This window comes from Myotis yumanensis, unplaced genomic scaffold, assembly GCF_028538775.1.
Source record: "Myotis yumanensis isolate MYYU_CA2020_CCGP unplaced genomic scaffold, mMyoYum1.0.hap1 SCAF_3, whole genome shotgun sequence".
Classification (NCBI taxonomy): Eukaryota; Metazoa; Chordata; class Mammalia; order Chiroptera; family Vespertilionidae; genus Myotis; species Myotis yumanensis.
This window is the reverse complement of record NW_027223754.1, coordinates 179,397,613-179,420,091: the sequence shown is the minus strand read 5'-3', so window position 1 is coordinate 179,420,091 and position 22,479 is coordinate 179,397,613. Positions and strand designations below refer to the sequence as shown.

At 41.9% G+C, this 22,479-nt stretch overlaps 1 protein-coding gene across 1 annotated transcript in view; it reads right to left on the bottom strand.

Moving 5' to 3' along the window:
* Nucleotides 1–848: 848 nt before the first annotated feature.
* Nucleotides 849–22,479, bottom strand: part of ITPR2 (inositol 1,4,5-trisphosphate receptor type 2) — a 425,687-nt gene continuing 404,056 nt past the window's right edge. Inside the window, exons 56-57 of the mRNA XM_070410528.1 lie at nucleotides 3,412–3,573; nucleotides 849–2,718 (exon numbers count right to left, since the gene is read on the bottom strand). Coding sequence (XP_070266629.1) covers nucleotides 2,632–2,718; nucleotides 3,412–3,573 — 249 coding nt within the window. The 3' untranslated portion in view covers nucleotides 849–2,631. The remainder of the gene's footprint in view (nucleotides 2,719–3,411; nucleotides 3,574–22,479) is intronic.

Below are 22,479 nucleotides of genomic sequence, written 5' to 3'. Positions count from 1 at the left end.
GTATACAATTTATTTATTTATATTATAGTCTTATATGATACAAACATTTTCTCATCTAAAAATATTTTAATTTAAGAAACATACTTTCATTAAACTATTCAGCATTAACTGATACTTTTAACCTCGTGTGGATTTTAACAAATAAATAGGAAAACATTTCCCTTAACATCAAAATCAAGGATGATTGTATGCAATGTCACTATATAAATATGAGAATGTTAACTAATACTTGTCTAGGTCAAATATTCCAGTTGCATTACAAACATATATGTAACATATAAATCAGGTGTAAAATTTCTGCATTATTCTCTTTGTCATGAATTAATAGCCTGTAAAATGCCTTTTTTATTTGCTTTGTTTTGTTCATTTTGCCCTGTAATCTCTAAGTACTTAGGCAGAAAAGAAAGAGAAGCACAACTGAGAAATATTTTAATTCTGAACAAATAAGAATCTTTTTAGTTGCAATCTTCTGGCTACTTCCCACAGGAGACAATATGCTGAGAAAGGGTGAGCTACCACTAACCCAATGGCTTAGTCCTATAAAAAAAAGAACTATCACAGTGTCAGGAAAGACTACACAGTTCATCATCTGAAAGACAGGTTGCTCTCATCTGTAAAAATTAATCTATTCTCTTGATGTTCAGACATCAAAAATATTTGATTTTGTGAGATAGATCCCTAAACTAGAATATGCTCAATCTACGCCTTTTCTTTGCCCTACTCCCCAAACTCTCTGCCTAATTAAAATAGTTATCTAATGATGTTATAACAATGATGGTCTTGGATGAAAACAATGGATGCTTTGTTCTACTTAGGTTTTGGTGAAGACATTTAAAAAGAATCAAATATGTGAGAGGGTTTAAAGTTTTAATAAAGAATTAAGGGTGATTAGTGACAGTGGAATTCTCATACACTTATTGATTGCCTAATAGGTTCAAAGTTCTGTGCTGCCCGCGGATATATATCTCAATTTCTTCGTCTCTGGACCATGGTACTTCAGCAATTGGTCAGGAACATGACACTCATGTCAGACTGAAGAATTCTCAACTTGGGGAGAGGCTGGGATTAGGGGGGTGACAAGAGATTCAGCTCAAAAATGTGTTGATCGAGGTTTCAACAGTTTCTCTCCAAGTCTACATTTTAACATGGGTGGTCTAGGCATCTTTTCTAATCTACCTAGCCCAATGATTTGAGAATTTTAGGATCCAATAGCTTAAACTATATCAAAACAATCTCAAAGCTTTAAAAAAAGTCATAGCAACCCTTGCTGGTAATAAGGTCAGAGTTGAAGATTCTGGAGCCAATTTTTTGTTCTTGGGGGGCCAGGGCCAGAAGGCCAACTTGCAAAGAATCTCCCAGACTTGGGTGTCCTGTGCCTTGCTCCCTGGCCACACAGTGGTCCTCTTACACTTTCAATATCTCAATTTTGCTTTAACACTCTGAAAACATCATTTCTAAGAATAACATGGGTATGGCAGGTTATTTTCTCTTTCCACAATTCTAGTTGCACTAATTTAAAACAAAAATAATTTGGGGAAGAGATTATTATCTTTCTACATTCTGAAAAGCTCTCACTAAATACAGTTTTAAAATATGCAATTGATATGCTTCATTTTCTTGAGTATTCAATAAAGTTCTTATAAAGTTTTTCCCCTCCCTCCCCAACTGCAGGAATAAAACCACTCCGTTCCTTTTAAGCACAGCAAACATGAATCAAATAGCTTTTACTCCATATTTATAAAATGCCACTCTCGTAAGTTTCTCAGTATTTCCTGTCATCTTCAACCATTTTCATTTATTAATCTCAATATATTTTAAAGCACACATACACTCAAAAAAAAAAACTCTTCCCTGGGGCTTACTGTAGCTTTTTCTTCCCCAAATCTTTGAAAATCTTAGCCTATACATGATTGACATGCTTTTCCCGAGTTCTCTGAAGACCCCCTTTTGTGCTCTATATTGACAGAGCCCCTCTGGATCTGGGAGAAAGCGATCACATCCCATTGTGATGTCAGCTTGAGGGGCACAGGCTCCCAGCACTAGTTGCTAGAGCTGCAAATCCATTGCGTTGCATGTTATAAATAAGGACATTGCCCTGTGACAGCTACGGTTTGGAAGCACTAACATTTTTCTTTGCAACTCTCATTTTTTAATCTTTTTCACTTATTTTCTATAGTAAAAACTTAGCCACCCGAGTATGACTTCCTGTATCACTGACCTACATGCCATAATTAAAAGAAAGAAGTCCAACCAACCGTGACAAAGGCTGCAGTCAGCGTTTAAGACAAAACCGACTCTTTAAAGACTTAGCAAAAGGTGGTTCTCTCTGCACGGCATCTCCTGCAGCCCTGCCTCTCCCTGCCCTCTCTGTCCACGTGAGCAAGTCCCTTCACGTTGCGTTAAGAAGGCGTGATGTGTGCTTTCCAGCCGCTGCATTTTTGAGTTTGGTCTTCTCAACCATGAAAACACAGTTATAAATTGTTCCCGGAGCTACACCAGGCAACATCTTGGCACTTGGTTGTTTTTAACTTTTCAACAATAGACACTGTTCACTCCCCTCCAGCTCAGTTCTGTATTCAGTGGTCAGGCAGGGCGCTGATGAAAGGCCAGTCACGGCTCTCCCCCATGGTATCAGTGTGGCGGCATGTGATGATTCACATGGGGTGTGTTTGATCCGAGAAAGCCCAGTCTCTGCTTATTCTTCCTTTGTTCTGTCATCTGGGGAGAAAGAGACAGTGTGTTGAGCTGATTTCCTCACTCTCTCCCAGTGCTGGTGGGCCACACCATTTTGGGTTAACATTTCCCAAGCACCTACAGGGCTGCCTTGGGATCGTAGAGAATATGTTTCTTCAAAACAGAGAGAATATTTTTAAAGTGCATTTCCATAAACAGAGAAAACAAAGCAAACCCCGTCTCTGTGGGTAAGAAACAGGAACCATGGTTCTTTTAAAACAGCCCTTGCTTGTCACATAGTCACCCCCCAACACCAGAGTCATTTTAACAGCTCCCACCGTCACTTTCGATATTATTTTTACAGATGCGAACAATTTTACACGATGTAGGGGATGATTATAGCGATGACAGATACTAATGATGATCTGCCTTTCCAATGAGTTTAATTACCCTGATGGCAGAAAATATGAGTTTCTATCAAAAAGTGCAAAGAGGTCTTTGTATTTTGGCATCCGTGCCTTCCTTCCCCCTTTCACAGAAGGAGAAGGTTCACACAAGATGGGGAGGTGGCGAAGCAGAAGCCCCTGCTTGCTGAGATGTTCCAACAGCACAACATGGGCTTTCTTAATCGGAATTTATAAATTCCACAAGCTTGCTCCCAGGAGTCTCTGGGTCTCCTGCACTCAAGGTGGTGAATGCCTCCCCCTCACTCAGCCCCAGCTCCCTGGACCCACTGACCTGCTCCTTGAGCTCCGCCAGCTGACCCGACAGCTGTTTGACCAGACTCATGGTCGATTCCAACTTCTCCTGCAGGTTCCGAATCTCATTTTGCTCACTGTCACCTTCATTGCTAACAAGGGACATGGCTCGCATTCGAGGAAACCAATCCAAGTTCTTTTCCTAAAAGCAAATAAATATTCAGGAACAAGGGAGTAGGTATGGAAGGAAGCCTGGAGACTGTTTATAGGTGTTCATTATTATTAACAGATAAATCAAACATTTTTAAGCACTCTTTTTAGCCACGGATGGGGAGGGGCTGAGGGTTGGAATGAAGTGGGGGTTACATATTGCTCTTCACGAGCTGGGGGAATATCTTAACTATTTCAACAAACTTCCTATGGGCTCCCAGGGAGGTCCGGGATACAACATTGAGAACAGCGCCCTGAACCCTGCAGGCATTCAATGAATCTTGGTGAATGATGAGGTAGGCTCTGGAGGCTGGGGGAGCAGATCCAAATGTGTGGGTACAGCACAGGCCGGAGCTGTTTCTCCTCCCCACCTCCCCCCGGGCACAAAAGAGAAAGGGGTGGAGGAACAGGAAAGTGGTAAAAGAAATGTTTCAGTTCCAGCCACCCACGCAAGTTTACCTCCCACTTCCCCAAGACAGGCTCTGAGCGGGCTCAGGAAGAGGGAAGTGGGAGGGCATGGCCCTAGGTTACTCTGTCTGCTCCCTTTGGAAACATTTTACTACAGAAGGGTGAGGCTTCAGAGTCAGACTTCCCCAGAGGGCAACAGCTGGTCCCACTTCTGTTTTTTTAGGTGGACTTGGTGCAGGTATGTGTGGACGCGATTCCCCTTCATTGCCTTAGAGACAAAGGGTTAACCAGATACCCAGCCCTCTTGGAAACTGCCTGACGGCCCAACATCATAGAATCACTGTGCGTTACTTCCATTCCATCTTGAACCCTCAAAAAAGCCTGCAAGGGAAATCGCACTGTCCCCATTTTACAAATGAGGAAACAAGTGACCCCAACAGTTAAATTACCCACGTCACAAACTAGGAACTGGGAGAGCTAGGATGTGAAGTCTTTGAAGTGGGGTGTGTTCCCACCACGGGCCAGGTATGTCAGTCTGCATCCTTACTTACCAGTTTCCCTAAGTCACCTTCTCCCAACATCCCCAGCAGTGACCTTCCTGCTTAAGATGTTTTCTGCTCTGGAAAAGCCCACTACAAAGTGGCCATAAAGACTTCTGCCTGCCAGATCCTTAGAATGAGCGTTAACACAGTACGTTCCTCCCTAAGATACAGTGGAAAGGCCCAGCCTACATATCTCTGCTCTTCTGCCTGATTCTCACCCAGCCCTTGGGTTGGTTCTCTTTTTCTTTTTGGTAGTTGTTGTTCTAGTCTGAGAATAGCAAGTTCTTAATAACCCCCTACTCCCAATGGCAATGAAAAGGGATGATAAAGGATTAAGGATAAAACATCTGAAAGAGTTTTAAACTGCATTTAAACTGCTGTAGCTAATTAGCATTTCAAAAGGAGAGTGGTAACTTATTCTGAAATGCAGAGTGACAGCCAGATTCATTCATTCTATCAATCCTTCCCCATCTATTGCCAGGTATTTAGAGATGAAAATCAGAGAAGACAAGGTGTTGCTCTCAAAGAGCTTGTGGCTTCAGACAGCCCTCAGAGAAAAGTGGACAGTGCATTACCTATACCAAAATCACCTGGGCTGCTTGTTAAAATTGCAGATTTCCACCTCATCTCCTCTCACCAAGTCGACCTCTTAGGGGTTGTGCATTATTCCTTCGTACACTAAACTTTAAGAACTTGGATCTATAAAAACACAGAAGATAGATGACAACCCTGGGGTAGTGGCAAAATAGGGAGATGGAGTGAAGGGAAAAGAGCAGAAAAAGCTGGTGTGGGGAATGGCAAGCCAAATAGGGGGCCCGTTAAATGCCTGTAACTGACAGGATGGACGGCCTAGTGGGGTGGGAGACCATGCCTTCTAATGACCACAGCAAAGACTATTGGTCACCAACAGCCCAGGTCGGTTGGTGGAGGCAGAGAGCTGGACCAGTAGAGGACGGGGTATCCCCTGGAATCGGTGCCAGAAAGACTAAGATGAGAGGAGGATAAGGATGACAGCAAAGCAGTGATTGGAATGAGGAGCATGACTGTGGGGACTGGTAGGAAGGATGGAGAAGAAGACACCTGTGCTGACGGTTCTATAAGCACCGAATCCTTTCAACCATCCAATGAACGTCAGCTCTCTTATCTCTTTAGTGTGTGGATTAAGTACAGTATTATCTATTATCTGAACTTTACAAATGAAGAAACTGAGGCTAACAAATGTTTTAGCTGGGATCCCAACCCAGATCTGTGTGCATCGAGATTGCTTGGTAAGACTGGAGACTGTGGATAGAAAGTGCAATAATACATTTTAAAATTCGAAAAGTAGAACAACTTTAGGAAGTAAAAATTCTACGATGAGAGTCCTTTAAATCTGATAAAATATTGGCGAATTTGGGGAGTCAGTATTTAATGGGGACAGAGTTTTATTTGGGGGGAGATGAAAATTCCCTGGAGATAGATGGTGGTGATGGTTGCATAACAATGTAAATGTACTTACTGCCACAAAACTGTGCACTTAACAATGGTTAATTTTATGTTATGCATATTTTACTACAATTTAAAAAATCACTGTATTTTCAGAGGCTAATCTTTTGGGTGAATCAGGCCCAAAGTCCTTGAAGTCATCCTGGGGGAGGTCAGCGATAGGGTGGATGAGGGGACTGTGGGCAGCCATGGGCAAAAATCTGTGATGAGTGTATAGGAGTGCCCAGGCGGTATTGGAGGACAGTGATGTGGAGACTTGGAAAATGCATTTCACGTGAGGGTGAAGGCGTGGTGATGTCTTGCCGATGGGGAGCCGAGTCTGCTGACTCTCTTCTAAGGCCCTTAGTGTCGAGGGGTTGGGAAGATGGCCCATTGCCACCAGCTGGTTAAAAGTGAAGGCACGCCTCTTGGGAGAACCAAGAAGGCAGCACTTGGGGAGAGGAGCATTGGTCTACAACGGCAGACTCCAGGGGGCTGATGGGACCGAAGGGTTTGAGAGCCTTAGACAGCTGAGCCTGGGGAGAGAAGGTACCAGGCGACATAGGGATACCCAAGGTGTGGATGGTGAAAACATCAATTTTCAGAAAGTTTTCAAAAGAAACAGAGGCAAAATATTCTCATGCTTAGCGAGCAGGTGGTAAGTGAGCCAAAGAGAACATGGGTGAGGTTTCATGACACGACCTGCAAAGAGGTTACTGTATTCCTGAGTCTCCGGCTCTTGAGGAAGCAACCAGCTCTTGGGGGACCATCACCCCAGCCTTTGGGCTACAGGACTCTCTTTCCTTGCACATTTTTTCTTCCCTTGTTCCTAGTTCATCCATTCATTTACTAATTCTTACTGTGTTTTCTGTCTGTGCTGGGCACTGGGAAAACAATAGTGAACAACACCCAGCTCATTCTCATGCTTATGGAATTAACAGTCTACGTGGAGGGAGACTTCACTCAAAGGATGAGAAAAACAACAGCAAGCTGTGCTTAGGGGCCGGGTAGGAAAGTACATGATAGACACTCTCATCTTTTCTCTTAGTCCCTAAAAATCATTCTCTTTTTTAATCCTCTTGGTTTTTCTCATCTTTCTTTCACTGCTTGTATCTTTCTGTTTTTGTCGTTTGCTTGTTTCTCAGTCTTTTCCCTCCTACTTCTGTGCATTTTATTTCATTCCTCCCTTCCTCTGTATATCAACTGACCATAATCTGAAAGTAAGGAAAAAAATGTGTAATTATGATTTTTTTCCATATTGAATGCTTTGTGATTTCTTTTCTTGGTTTTTAAAGAACTTGACTTGAATGTCTTACATCTCTCACTGAAATGGGAAAAAAACAACAACACACCAACCTAAATTGTCTTTGTCCTCTTTTTTCGCATAAAGCCAGTCTTTTAAAGCTAATTTCCGTAACTGATGTTTCTTCAAATTAGTGTAGAAAGTACATCCTTTTCACCAAAATTAAGTCAAATACAGCAGTTTTCTTAGAATAAATGCATGTGCTTTTTCATTCAAAGAGGGTCCCAATTAAATACTCCAAGGTTCCTCTCTCATCCAATGGCACCCTGAGTGGCCTCCATGCAAGGCTCACCCTGAGTGGGCGAGAAAGTTCAGACCAGGACTTGAACCTGAACCAGAACTGCAGGACAGACACCCAGAACAGCGGCCAGTGCACAGGACCTCACTTCCTCACCATGCCAACTTGTATGTGTCCGCCCTCCAGCAAAGCAGTTAGATCTGATTGGTTACCTCTCGGTTACTCATACATGCTGTGTACATCTCATGATTATGATGAGCAGATTCCCATGCTGACTTGGGTTAGTCAGTATGAAATCATTTCCTTATTTCACCAGGAATGAAAATATTTGACCACAGGGTAGTATATAGCCAGGGAAGTTGCAGATTGACTGTTAGACTCTGAGGCTGCAATGTGAGATCCCAATGTCTTGGTGGGTGGAAATTCAGAGCTTCTCAAGGCTTCTCAAATACAACTGGTCATGTCTCTGAAAAGGGACACACAGGGCTGGCTAAGCACACCCCTCTCGGTCTTCCTGAATTCTAACAATAATGTTCCTTTCTAGATGACTAGAAGATGATTCGATAGGAGTGTAAAAATCTTTCAAATAGTTCCTCCAGCAATCGGATCAGTTTTACTTATTTAATTTTGTAGTTATTCAATAAAATGTTTAGGTTGTCAGTGTCAGTCAAAGCTTAGCCTGCTTTGTTTTCATGTGTGGTTCTTCAATGTGATGCCCCATTTACAGGAGAGAGGCAACACAGCATAATGCAAAGAGCACTGACCTAGGAGTCAGGACACTGGGTTCTGGTTTTAGCTCAGCCAAAAACTAGTTATGTGATAGAAGAGGGAGAAAAAGTCTTACTCCCTGAGTCTCGGTTTCCTCATCTGTACAACTAGCACATTACCCCAGGTGTCTCTATGCCTCTTCCAGCTTGTTATTCTGTGAGTTATGAATCCAAGGCACACATTAAAAATCAAATTGCTGAGCCAAATATGGAGTTCACCAAGTGAGCTAACAGAAACACAGCATTCAGGCTTAGACAGAAGTCTAAGATTGGGGCCCGGTAATCTCCCAGACACCATTCCTGCTTTCCTGGGTTTCTAGCCTCATTCCTAATGAACACACCACATGTGTATGACAAGTGTTACTCAAGGAGGGCAATGAAGAGGCTGTTCTCACAGGAGTTTAGTTGCAGGCTCTGGGTCCATAAGGAAGAAAAGATGGATTGGAAGTGGAGAAAGGATCCAACTGTGTCCTTTGAAATTCAACTGGATTGACATATAATTGGTAAATTTTTTTCTAAAATGTAAATCAAAACAGCTTTCTGTATGTCCTGCCTGATATTTTGATAGGGCTCTCCTGAAATTTCTCTCAAATGTAATCATCATATTCATCTCCACTGTATGTGACTTATTAGGAGGAAAATTAAGAATAATAAATTACAAAATAATAAATTTATATGTAGAACTCAAGGAAAATCATACACACACACACACACACACACACAATGCCTATACAGAAAATACTATTTCTAGAGAAAAAACATCCCCAGAAATCTTTTAACACTAGAGTCATCAAATGCACCACAAAAACAAATGGAATTAAAATCTGTTTTAACAACTGTATATGTTACTGTTTGAACTTCTCTGTTCCCCCCCCCCCCCCCCCCCCGCCCCCACACACACATATATGCACATATAGGTTTGTCTCACACAAAGAAATGAGTAAACCTTCTAGAAGACTATGTAAATTCCTCCTTTGGAATAAAAATGCTCTTTGTTTCTTTGAGAGCAAACTACTTAATTAATAGTTCCCAAATCTCAAAATTGCACAGGGGAGCTCAGTGAAGGGCCCCACACGTGGCTACCATGCCAGAGCTTTGCCCATCATAATCTGGTTAAACTGAGTTTGCAGTTGGCCAGCTCACCAGCTGATTTTTTTTTTTTACTAGTCCCTAATATTAAGACATTTTATCAAATTGTTTTTTAACTTGTTCAGTCTATCCTTATGTCTTTTCCTTTGTCTTCAAAACACTACCCAAGCAGAGGGAAAGAGTTGATTGTCCTCTAAGCCTGTCTCCCTGGGCTAGCAGCATCAACATCATTGGGAAATGGTTTGAAATGCAAATTCTCAGCCATAGCCTAGACGTTCAGAATCAGAATTCTAAGACTGGGGCCCAGTAATCTGTGCTTTAATAAGCACTAAAAGTGATTCTGATGTGCACTGAAGTTTGAGAACAACCACTCTAATCCAAAACCAAACCAGTGATATCTTAACATCACCAATCATTGGATGAACCTAAAGAAAACAGGGCCATCTGTAATAGTGTCAACAATAAAAAAAAGATTAAAAAATCATCCTTAAACAATAAAAAACAATCCTTATCTGTGCCCATGTTATACATTGATTGAGTAATCATATAATTTGTTGGCTTAACAAGGATACAGTTGAGTATAAAAGGAGTGTTATTAGAAACTTTGCAGAGTCCTGGCCAGTGTGGCTCAGTTGGCTGAGTGTTGTCCCATGCCCTCAGAAATCGGCTGGGGTGCATTCCCCAGTTGTGGGCTATATCCCCAGGAGGGGGAGTGCAGGGTGCAGCCAATTAATGTATCTCTTTCTTATCAATACGTGCTCTCTCCCTTTCCCTTCCTCTCTCTTTAAAAATCAACAAAAACATTTAAAAAAATTTTTGCCTAGAGAATGGTATAATCAGGAAGGACTGTTCCAGTCAAAACTATGGTACCTCTGGACTCCATTAGGATCTGGACTATGATTTATGGTACCTGGACCAACTAGTTAGGGGAATGAAAGTGTTTTGTAACAGTATCTGGGCTGCCTCTGTAAATAAGAAAATTGTATTTATGTATTAAGTTGCTGAGAGGATGATTCTGAGGTATTATTTATTAGAAATTCGTAATTTGGTCACTTAGAAATTTCCTATAAAAAAGGGGTTTGACATATTTCTCATGGGAGTATTCCATACCTAACACTCCCATTATTCCTCATTTTTTCTTTTTCTCTTATAAAATGGATGGATATTAATATTCCTCTGAAATTTCTCCTTAATTCCAATGATCTTCTCTAAATGATTCATTTTTTTCTCTTAGTTTTATTTTCTAAGTCATCAGTAGCTTCTCTACCATCTCTGAACTGTTTCAATGTCTATCACCAATAGCTGGCGCATGGGCATGACACGGAGACCTAACAATAAACTCAAAGTTGGACCAAGATGATGTGCCAAGTTGAACCCAAGAAATCTTACACTCAGGCTGAACTTCCCATCAGCATCAAAGAGCTAATATTTCTTCACTAGATTCTTCAAAGAGGACATGATGTGGATTGAGGATGCTGAATTTAAAAAAATCTGAATTGAGTCCAAACCAATATGTTCTTCTAGGATAGGGGCCAGCAAGGTGTGATGTCAAAATGGGACTGAACTCTTTAAGATTACAGCTTTGCAGAGCATAGCAGTGACCACTGTCTAGATGGCTCTGGGACTTGGAGCAATTACAGGATGGTGCACAGCTTGAAAAGAATCTTACTAAGGCTGCCAATGCATCAATAGCCGACTAGCTGCGTCCACAGACAATGTTGTTCTGAACACAATGAGCCCAGCAGCTGGGACATGGGAGAAGAAATGAGGTAACTTAAAGTAGGATGAACAAGGAAAACTTCAAATGGGGCAATGGGGCAGAGCTATGGGCTGCCCAGGATGCAGTGAGGCTGAAAGAAGAGTGTGGTCCACTGTCACTCCAGATGATGGTGGGTGTGGCTCTTTTTGAATAATGGCTCCCAGGCTGATAACAGTAAGATGCAAAGACACAAAAGGCCCAAAGTTTTCATGAACAGGAACAGCAGCCATGAGTCACAGAGCAGTTTGATATAAATGCAATGTAGAAACAATTATTGATCATGCAGTAGGTATTACCTTTCTCATCTTCATGCAGTTTCACAAATTTTTCAGCTGATGCTATTTAGGTTTTATGCATTTTTCCATACTTGAAACATTTCCCTGGTTGTCTTTACTTGCTTTTCAAGTCTTCTATAGCAATCTGATAGAAGACTTGAAAAACTGAAAACAGAGGCTGAAGCAATTCCTACATGTAAAACTCATTTCTGACACATGATGGAGCCAGTCGATAAAATGCTATAATGCCTGGTTATGATTGGCTGCTGATGAGAACTCAGATGCTGCCCTGAGACATTTTATAATGAGCAGTGACCAACTTTTAAATTGCTTCCTAATTTGAGTTTATTTCTTGTCTCCTCAATTAGAGGATGCACATCTTGAGAGTTGAAACCATGTATATACACTCATGTTAATGGCCCCCATAGCAGCCTGGGCAGTTTTGTTCTCACATTTTTCTTCCAATTTGCTTCTTCCTCCATTGCCCTCCTTTTCACTGCAGACCTGCTCACTCCCAGGTTCCTCACCCTCTCTGGCTGGGACACTGTTGTACAATAAATAATCTGACTGGTACTGGTCTTTGTCCCTGGTCTCTAAGGGAAGACTCTAAATCCTTGGAATTTCCTGAATAAAAGACTTGAACAACTGAAATAGATGCTGAAGTAATTTCTACTTGTAAAATGAGAGAAATGTCGTTGTTATTCATAAGGTCCCTGATCACACCTGCATTTATGCTAATGAGGTGACACTGGTGAGGCCCTAGTTAGCTTTAGGATGGGGGATAGTTACCAGAAAGACCAAGCACAAGTGGCTAGAGGTTGGGACTTTGAGAAAACCCAACCTCCAGGGTGGGGAGGGAGGCTGAAGATTAAGTTCAATCATGTGGCCTGTGATTCAGTCTTATAAAAGCCTACTAAAACCTCTGAACTCTGAGGCTCAGTGAACTTCCTGGTTGGTAAACACACTGATGTGCAGAAAAGGCAATGCCCCGGATTCCACAGGAGAGGCATGGGAGCTCTGTTCCCTCCCAGACCTTCTCCCATGTGTCCATTTGGCTGGTCCTCCTGATTTGTACCCTTTATAATGAAACTGTAAAGATAAATATAATGTCTTTCTGAATTCTGTGAGTTGCTCTAGTGAATTATTGAACCTGAGGGGATTATGGGAACCACTGAAATTGCAACCAGTCTCAGAAGTGCGGATGGCCTGGGGACACCGGAAGCATGGTTAGTGCCTGAAGTAAGGACAGTTGTGTTGGGGTCACACCCTCTAACTTATGGGGGTTGTGCTAACTCTGGGTAGTTAGTGCCAGAATTGAATTGCAGTGCCCCTAACGAGGGTTGAAATGGAACAGCTGGGTCAGAATAGGCTCCAACCTGGTTGTGGGCCATGTGGCAATCAGCTGCTGCAGGTGGCAAGGGGGTGGGAGGGTGTCCCAAAAGCAATGGACAAGCAATCAGGAAACGAGGCTAGTTGGGCATCTAATTTTCCAAAGTGTTGCTGGTCTGAGACCTATAAGTAGTTGGCATTTCAGAAGAGCTACAGAAGATAGAACATAGTCAGAGACCTGCAGCTCTATACACACAGGATATGACCACACAAGGCAGAAGGATTTATCCAGGGTGTGGTTATGGCAAAAGAATAAAGGGAAAAAGGATGATGTTTGATTGTATCTTAAATAAATCCTCTCTTTTACCCCCTACCCGTTCTGCCTGAAGGGTTAGGAGCAATTTGAAATCCACCAGCCTGTGTATTTTCTCTGGTTTAAACGATTTACTCTAGTTTGTTCCACATAGTCCCTTGTCAGGAGTGAATTTTGTGTGGTACAAATAATCAATGCTGTTGAATCAAAATGTGAAAGCACTGATATATTTTTTAGAATAAATTTTTCTAGCTTAAAATCTAAACTCCTTTCCTAGCCCAGGGGACCCTAGGAGATTCAGTCTTTGTCCTTCTCCTGCACCCTCTTCCTTCCTCAGTAGGCCCAGCCACAGGGGCTGTCCTGGTAGTCCTCCTCACAACCCACCATTCCTGCCAGAAATTGGCTCTTTCTGACCCCTAGGTCTTTCCAGGACTTGCTCACTTACTCCATCGAGGTCTATGCTCAGATGTTACCTTCCTAGAGAGGTTGTTCTTGACAATACAATATAATATACCTCCATCCCTCGCTACACCTTTTGCTTGCTTTGTTTTTTCTCATTGTTCCCTGACATGACCTACATTATACACTTGTCTATTTCCAACAATACAGTGCAAGTTCAAGGAGGGCAGGGCTTTGTCTCAATTGTTCTTAGGGCCTAGACTAGTGTCTAGCACACAGTTGACTTCCGATAAATGTTAGGCGAATAAACAAAGAAGCCAAAATAGAGGATGCAGAAGGAGAAAATAATTCTGCTACTACTGCTGCTTTTTCACAAGGGTCTGGAGGTGAGGAGTACTCAGGTAAAAGGCGAAGTGACTTGTGCAGGGAAGGTATACGCTCTGGGCTAACATTAACCAAGGTACACCCACTCCAGACAGTTCCCCACTGAGATGGGGCTTACATGTGCAGAGATCCAATAGAGTAGGCTGTGATTTAAAGGGCAGGGGGTTCTGAAGGCAGCCCATTCTCCGAACCCCAGCTTTGCCCCTCATTAGGTGTCTGATTGAAGAAGATTCTTATTGAAGTTGCTTCCTCTGAAAATGGGAAAATAATGCCTATCTTTTAGGATGTCTGTCAGGATTTACTGAAACGATGTTGGAAAATGAATGCCATGCAGAAGCTTCTGGTGGGCGGAGAATGGAATGGGAGCGAGGGCAGGGCACTGAGGGTGCAGCATGTAGAAACATATGTTTGGGGCAAAGAGAATGAGAGTGGGAGGAGAGGTCTGTAACCTATGGGATTATGACATCCATGAAGTCACAGATTTTCAGAGACAAGAACAAGGAGTCACCCTGACGTGAGCTGTTACATTTTCCTACATCAAGTGCTACTTGGGAATTTCAGAGGGATTTCCCGCCACTCTGTCCCACCCCACGGCTTCGTAACCTTGTGGAAACGAGGAGCCTATTCATTTGTTCCATATCCGCAAATGCAACCTTGGCCTATACATGCCCACTTTTTAAAAATGCAAATTCCTCAAGTTGCCATGGCTCTCAGAATCTACCGTCTGAAAATCACTGACACACGGAGAGAAAAGGGAGGCCACCTCAGAAGGGAAGAAATCTATTTTTGTCTCAGTTTCTTTGCAAGAGCTCTGGCCAGAGGGGCGGCACCCCTCCCAGTCAGAGCTGACTCCGTTTGTCTATCTGGACTGGGACTTAGAAAGAGAGCTATGAGGCTTGTTTCCAGGGCTATTTTAGCCCTGCTCTATTTTACTAAACACACGAATAATCCTTTTACTTCCTCCTTTTCTGTTTATCTTACCCTAGGGGCACAGAGAGCCACTTTGACACATCAAGTTGATCTCTTCTCTCATCACCACCTTTCTTCAAAGGTCACTGTTTCAGGGAAGTGATGCTGACCTTTTGCTTTGCCTGGTACCCATGCCCGGGGTCATGCTATGAACTGTGTTAAAGAAGCCTTGACTTTGGAGCCGTATTTGGCTTTGCCGTAGTTTGTGCTTGAAAATTAGATTATAGGAGATGTGTGCACTTTGGCCCGGTCTCTGGCTTCAATACGCGGCCAGTGGATGCGTGCCTACTTAACTTCGGAGCTGACAAGGCTTTTTAGTGCCCTTACAAACAGGATTTATTTGGATTTAAAATTTATTGCCAGGAATGGAAAACTGATGGTTTTGCCAGTGTTGGTAGCCAAGGCTTCCAAGATCCCGTTGAGAACTCAAGTTTATCCTTAGCTCTCCAACAGATGCTCCGTTACAGCCTATAAATGTCACCAAGCAGACAGGAATACTTTTTTCTATTATGATTTTAATGTAATTTGAGTACATCTTTGTGTAACAGTTATAAATATTTTTAAAAGGCATTGTAGTTGTTCACCCTAAAGTTTAATCATTTATTTTTTTATATTTGGGATACTTACTTAAAACTTAAAAGAATGTCACCCATAGCCTCACAGTTAATTGTGTTGTGTTGGGAATTATGTTACCTATTGGAATTAGAGCAACATCTATTCAACATTATTTAAGTATTTGGTTATGATCTATAAGCCTGGTCATGATTTATGTATTATATAAGCACAGTTTCCCCACATTTCTGTCCATCAGAGTCAATCTTTGTCTCTCCTGCCTCATTCTTTAATTTGCTGAAAAAATGTGGGGGATGATTTGGCAAAACAACTATATAATGCAGATTGTATTGGTATAGATTATCCACAATTACCAACTACTGGCAAAAAGATTTAATTATTTTAACCTAAGATACAGGTGCCTTTTGGCTAATACCCAAACCAACCAAACAAAAGTTATTTAAAATTCATTTCAAAAGCCTTCTTTCCTAAAGGAATAATCATCGGATTTCTTTAAGCAACAATGTGCCCAGTTGCATGGGAAGTATGTCTCAATTTTCAAGATAAAATACATTTACATGCAATGTTCCAATAACACGCCTAGTACAAAAAGTGAGGGAGAGGATTTTTTGATGTGTACTATCAGGTTAAGCTGCTAATTTTAAAAAATCTTTTTTATACTAACAACCATTTTATTACACGAACAAATTTTAGAGGATAAAAGATGCACTGTGCAGTGTAAACTCTTTATCAGCCAAATCCCGTTTTTAAAAAATTGTTGACAGTATTACAGATGTCCTCCATTTTCTCCCTTACCCCTCCCCCCAGCTCCACCCAGCTCCTGCCCCATCCCAGTCTCCCCTGAGCTATTCCCTCAGTCACAGTTTCACCACCTTAATTGCATGGAATCCCATTGTAATAAATACACTTAGGACGGCTGATGCAAGGCAGCAAGGCATTTCTGATACGCCCAGTTTCCAAGCGGCCAGGGATCCGGGGGCTGGAAGGCACTGCATTCCTGGGCTTCTAGCTGGCGTCAAAGTGCTAACACCCCATTAAACAGACTGGAATCACTGAGTGGTGCACAGAGCTGTGTGCCACCTGGTCCAGTTCCCTCATGGAACTGATGAGGGCGGATTTCCCTCATGCTGGTCACTGTCAACTGACCTTCAGCCTGAGCTAAAGATCAAACGAGGAGCACCTAAGAATATGCTCTTCATCAAAACTAAAACAATGTACACAGCGCTTCTGGAGCCTAAATGCCAATTAACATTTTAGGAAACATGTCTTTCCATACTCCCTGATGTCACATGCCCTTAAGGACCACTAGCCTTTTCTGTTTAGTGCCTGGCACATAAGCCGAGCAAGAACTAGGATATTTGGGGGTTGGATGCACACTGCAAGACTGTAGACTTTTACAGATGTGATTTCTTTAAAATACATACATAAAAACATATCAAGTTCTCTTATATGTGAAATGCAAAATGTCCTTACTGTCCTCCCTCCCCCACCTGCTATTTTCAGTTAGTCACTGATTACTTGTAATTATATTTCTACTATGCCTCTCCAATCACACCCTTTTTTCTACTCCATAAAACCAGTGTCACAAGCTGCTTTTCTGCTCAAACACTAGCATTTTCCAACCTATAAAATCTAAAATTTTGGTCTCTTGGTATAACACTGAAGCCTCACCGTTACGTGGCAACCCAACCTCATTTACAGTATGTTCTCCTGCATCCTAGTCAGTTCCTTCACTTCCCTCATCACCTCTTTGCAATGTCGTTGAAGGAATGCATAACTGGGAGACACAAAATAAGGAACCTACTGGCAGTGGATCTTGGGTAATTTGTTCTCTGATCCTCCCTTGGGAGAGGGATTCCGGAACTGACCTGGGAGGCTGAACTAGTTCTTGCAGCCTCAGATTCTCTGAGCCCAGGCTTTATCATTTCAACTCCCATTTTGATTTGTGGGCAAAAAGCTGGTAGATAGGAAAAGAAAAATGAAGGAGAAACCATCCATAGAATTATCAAAAATTGGTACTATTTCAATCATAGAGTACTTTAAATATTTCATTGCTTTTTCATATTTGTTGTTTCATTTTATTCTCTCTCGAACCTCGTCAAGAGCAGCCCTAATTCTTCCCAAGACACACGAGAGAAAACCGAGGCACACACCTGTCATTGCCTAACCAGTGCCACATAGGTCATGGGAAAGTCAGGAGTAGGATGCAAGCTTTTGATTTCCAGGTCACAGGACCCTCTCTCTGGAGATCATGAAGCATTGCAATTCCTTTATATGATCTCATCTTATAAAAGAGTCCTACACATCACTCTATAGAATGGACATCTCGGAGAACCAAGATGGCGGCGTAAGGTACAGACCTGTGTGTGCTGCCTCCCACAACAACATCGAGACTACCAACTATAAGACAAACAGCTATCATTCAGAACCATGGGAAAGCTGGTCCAGTGGAAGCTCTAGAATGGACATCTCTAAAATGACTGCCATTAGACGTAAAAACTCAACTCCTGATAAATGAAATGTGTATAATGACTCCTTGTGGATAAAATGTCTCTCAGAACAAAGAAAGACCCAACTGTTAATTAACTGGTAGAATTAACACATCTGATGCAAGTCTGTCAATCAGAAGGAAGACAGCTAGGAACAAATGGGGCAGGAGGCAGTGGAACAGACTTGAGCCTAGTGCTCTGTGGGGCACATCTGGTGAGACTCTGCATGGTCCTCAGGAAAGATAAAATGAAAGTACTAGTATTAATAAGAGTAAAAAATATGATACTTTAGGTCAGCTGTGGGCAAACTATGGCCCACGGGCCGGATCCGGCCCGTTTGAAATGAATAAAACTAAAAAAAAAAAAGACCATACCCTTTTATGTAATGATGTTTACTTTGAATTTATATTAGTTCACACAAACACTCCATCCACGCTTTTGTTCCGGCCCTCCGGTCCAGTTTAAGAACCCATTGTGGCCCTCGAGTCAAAAAGTTTGCCCACCCCTGCTCTAGGTTCTGTCATATTTATACTTATTATCTCTTTGTATTTAAAAGGAAGTCCACCCCTCTGGTTATTTTTCCCTGCTTGATTTATCTCTGCAGCATCCTTCACCCATAGCACCCTGTGTTACTTATTTTGTTGATTGCCTGCTACTAAAACATAAACTTCATGAGGGTAGGGATTTTTGTCTGTTTAGTTTACTGCTCTTCTTCAGTGCCTAACAGAATGCCCAGCACATAGTCCATGTTTAATAAATAGTAATGAACGGGCTTTCACAATAACCCTAAGGTAGGCACCAGTCCTGTCTCATTTTACAGAAAAGCAAACCGACACATCAAGGGATTAGGTGTTTCTCAAGGTCACAGAGCTGGTAAGTGGTAAAGTCAAGACTCACACAGGATTCGAGTTCTTTTAAACTCGTCTATAGCTGTGTGCAGTGATGAGGCTGTGTCTGCTTCTCTCAGACTGATCCACTGAACATTCATATCATGCAACTCACTTCCTTCCTTTGTTCCAAACCTCTGCCTATTAAGTAACCTTCTGATTATAATCTGATTTCTCAGGAAACCTAACACTGACCAGCCATCATGTGTGGCCGTTCTGCTTGCATATTATAACTTACCTTGTTAACTCAACGCATGGGCGTTCTGATTTATCCACATCTTTGTCATTTGATTCTGATTACTATGTTCCCACACTAATTCATTCTGTGTGCCCTGATGGCGTCAAGAATGTGAGCCTGCAATGATTAGCACAGGATGTAGAATTTATCACCGAAGAAAAGGCCTATCTGAAGCCCTGTCCCTGAGAAATCCTTGGTGAGCTGCCCCGGGTCAGCCTCCCCAATATCATTGAATTCCCATTTGATTGGATAGAGCATTTGTAGCAAAGCAGTATTCTATCTACAGTCATCTGGTAAATTTTGAGAATGACAACAATGAACATAAGTTGTGAAACGAAGTTGACTGTCTCAGCTAGGGTACCAAAGCAAGCCCCAGTTTTATGCTGGGGTTTACTACTAGCAAGGTTAAACTGGAAACTCAAAGCAAGTCAATTTTCATGCCTGAACACAGAGGACTTGAGGAAAGGAAAATGAACAATGGGACTACATAGAATGAAAATTAAATTAGTAACTGTCGTAGCTTGCATACCTAACAATATTTTTAATATAAGAGAACATTGCACATTTTCCAAACATGCCAGGATTCAAGAAATAGCTCCCGCAACTTTAATTACATGAATCATTTTTTATAAAATTATTTTTTTCCTTGACATATTGTATCCTCAGACTCAAGACATAGGAGTTCAGAAGTAATAGATCAGAATTTTCATTAAGTACACATGACATCCTTAAAACTTTAACTTGTGCATGCTTGTTTGCCATTACATATATATATATATATATATATATATATATATATATATATGTATATTTACAGTTTTAACTTATAAAATAAATGTGCTCATCTGTGCACTTATTAAAGAAGGTAAGAAGCAGAAAATATGTTCTCTATGGAAAGTAAACTGTAGAAAATATTTGCACATTTTTTAAAGGAATAAAATGTTTTCATTAAAAAGTAAATCTATCATTTAAAGAGTTTAAATAGGATGTTTCTTAAAAACCATTTTGTCCAGCTGAAACCGGTTTGGCTCAGTGGATAGAGCGGCGGCCTGTGGACTGAAAGGTCCCAGGTTCGATTCCGGTCAAGGGCATGTACCTGGGTTACGGGCACATCCCCAGTAGGAGATGTGCAGGAGGCAGCTGATCGATGTTTCTCTCTCATCGATGTTTCTAACTCTCTATCTCTCTCCCTTCCTCTCTGTAAAAAATCAATAAAATATATTAAAAAAAAAAACAACAAAAAAAACAAAAAAACCATTTTGTCTGATTAAGACAATGTTACATGACGAAGGTCGCTAAGGAGTCCAGGCCCAAGAGTAAGAGAGTGTGTAAGAGGAAACCCTTCCACAATGCTGCTCACGCAGCAGACGCCTGTGTAGAAACCATTTCTGATTTGAGTATGTTTAGGTAAAACAGTGTTATTCTTGCACACTGTGCAATTTACCAGGAAAAGTATAAATGAGTTTAAACTAGAAAATAAAAATAATACTTAATTTTTTAAAAAAAGATACCAGATGAAATCTATTTTAAATTAATTTCCAGTTTAATAACCTCTTTTGCTTGTAGACAAGTTTTCAGTGATTATGCAACAAACATTCTCATTTCCTACATCAGTTGGTCTCTTCATGAAACAGTTTAGCCTGCTTTCCTTGTTCTCTTTGCCAACGTTGAAGACATTACCCATGTGGTGTAGAAAATGTAGTTTCTGCTAGCTTAATGGCTAATTACAGTAACAGACAGGGAAAATAAGAAAATCCAACCAAACTGCAAACATCTAATGAAGGGCAATGTGAGCTTTAACTACAATTTCACACTGTTGTACCTATGAGTGTTTTTTTTTTTTTTTTTTTTTTTTTAAATAAAGCCTTGTGGACAATTCCTTTTACTAATTTTAGTTTGATATTTTGATGTTTATTAGGTGTCTATTTTATAGACACAGGCTTCAGATTATGATTATCCTATATAATAAAAGGGTAATATGCAAATTGACCCTAACAGCAGAACAACTGGGAATGACTGGTCACTATGACACACACTGACCACCAGGGGGCAGATGCTCAATGCAGGAGCTGCCCCCTGGTGGTCAGTGCGCTCCCACAGGGGGAGCTCTGCTCAGCCACAAGCCAGGCTGACGGCTGCCAGCACAGCAGTGGTGGTGGGAGCCTCTCCCGCCTCCTCAGCAGCACTAAGGATGTCTGACTGCAGCTTAGGCCTGCTCCTCGCTGGCAAGTGGACATCCCCCGAGGGCTCCCAGGCTGCCAGAGGGATGTCTGACTGCCAGCTTAGGCCCGATCCTCCAGGGAGTGGGCCTAAGCCAGCAGGTGGACATCCTCCGAGGTATCCCAGACTGTGAGAGGGCACAGGCTGGGCTGAGGGACCCCCCCAAGTGCACAGATTTTTTTGCACTGGGCCTCTAGTATTGTTCATAAGCAGGGTTGTCTTTATCAGGAATCACCCAACTACAGTCCTATCTCGGCCCTATCTTGGAGATAAGATGCATTCTTTTGTTGTTGTAATAACTCAAATGCAATCTACCTTGTTCTTCTCCACTATGGTTTTAGGGTTTCTTTTAGGAGAAGAAGACTAAAGAGAATGCAAGTTTTGATGGGAATATTCCTCCTCCTTTGTACACCCTTATTTACATTCATCTCCGGAGGGAAGCACCACTTGATCTGGGAGAGTATACTTTACTCGAATATTTTCTTCTGAGAAAAAAAAAACCACACACAATAAAAATGACCTATTGAGCATAAATTGACTACTTCGTCCTACAGAAAATCGCTCATACTCCCATTGAAATGGGGGCTAAACACCCACACTCATTGAACTGGGACTGATTAAAAACAATGCCAGTTTACTTGTGAGCTTTGAGGATTATGTACAACCTCAACTTTCCCCAAATTCTCAAGTTATATTGCAACTTTTGATCTATTCAATTCTGTGGAGTGCCTATATAGGCTTCTATTATATACTAGAGGCCCAGTGCACGAAATTTGTGCATGGTGGGTGGTCCTTCAGTCCAGCCTGCACCCTCTTGCAATCTGGGACCCCTAGGGGGATAGTCAGACATCCCTCTCAAAATCCAGGACTGCTGACTCCTAACTGCTCACCTGCCTGCCTGCCTGCCTGATCACCCCTAACCATTCTGCATGCCTGCCTGATCACCCTTAACTGCTTGCCTGCCTGCCTGATTGCCCCTAACCACTCTGCATGCCTGCCTGATCACCCTTAACTGCTCGCCTGCCTGCCTGATTGTCCCTAACCACTCTGCATGCTTGCCTGATCACCCCTAACCACTCTGCCTGCCCACCTGATTTTCCCTAACCACTACCTGCCTGCCTGACTGCCCCTAACCATTTCTGCCTCGGCTCCCATTGCCGTGGCTTCGTCCAGAAGGATGTCTGGAATGACGTACAGAAGGTTGTTCGGCTGTCTGGTCTAATTAGCATATTATGCTTTTAATATTATAGAT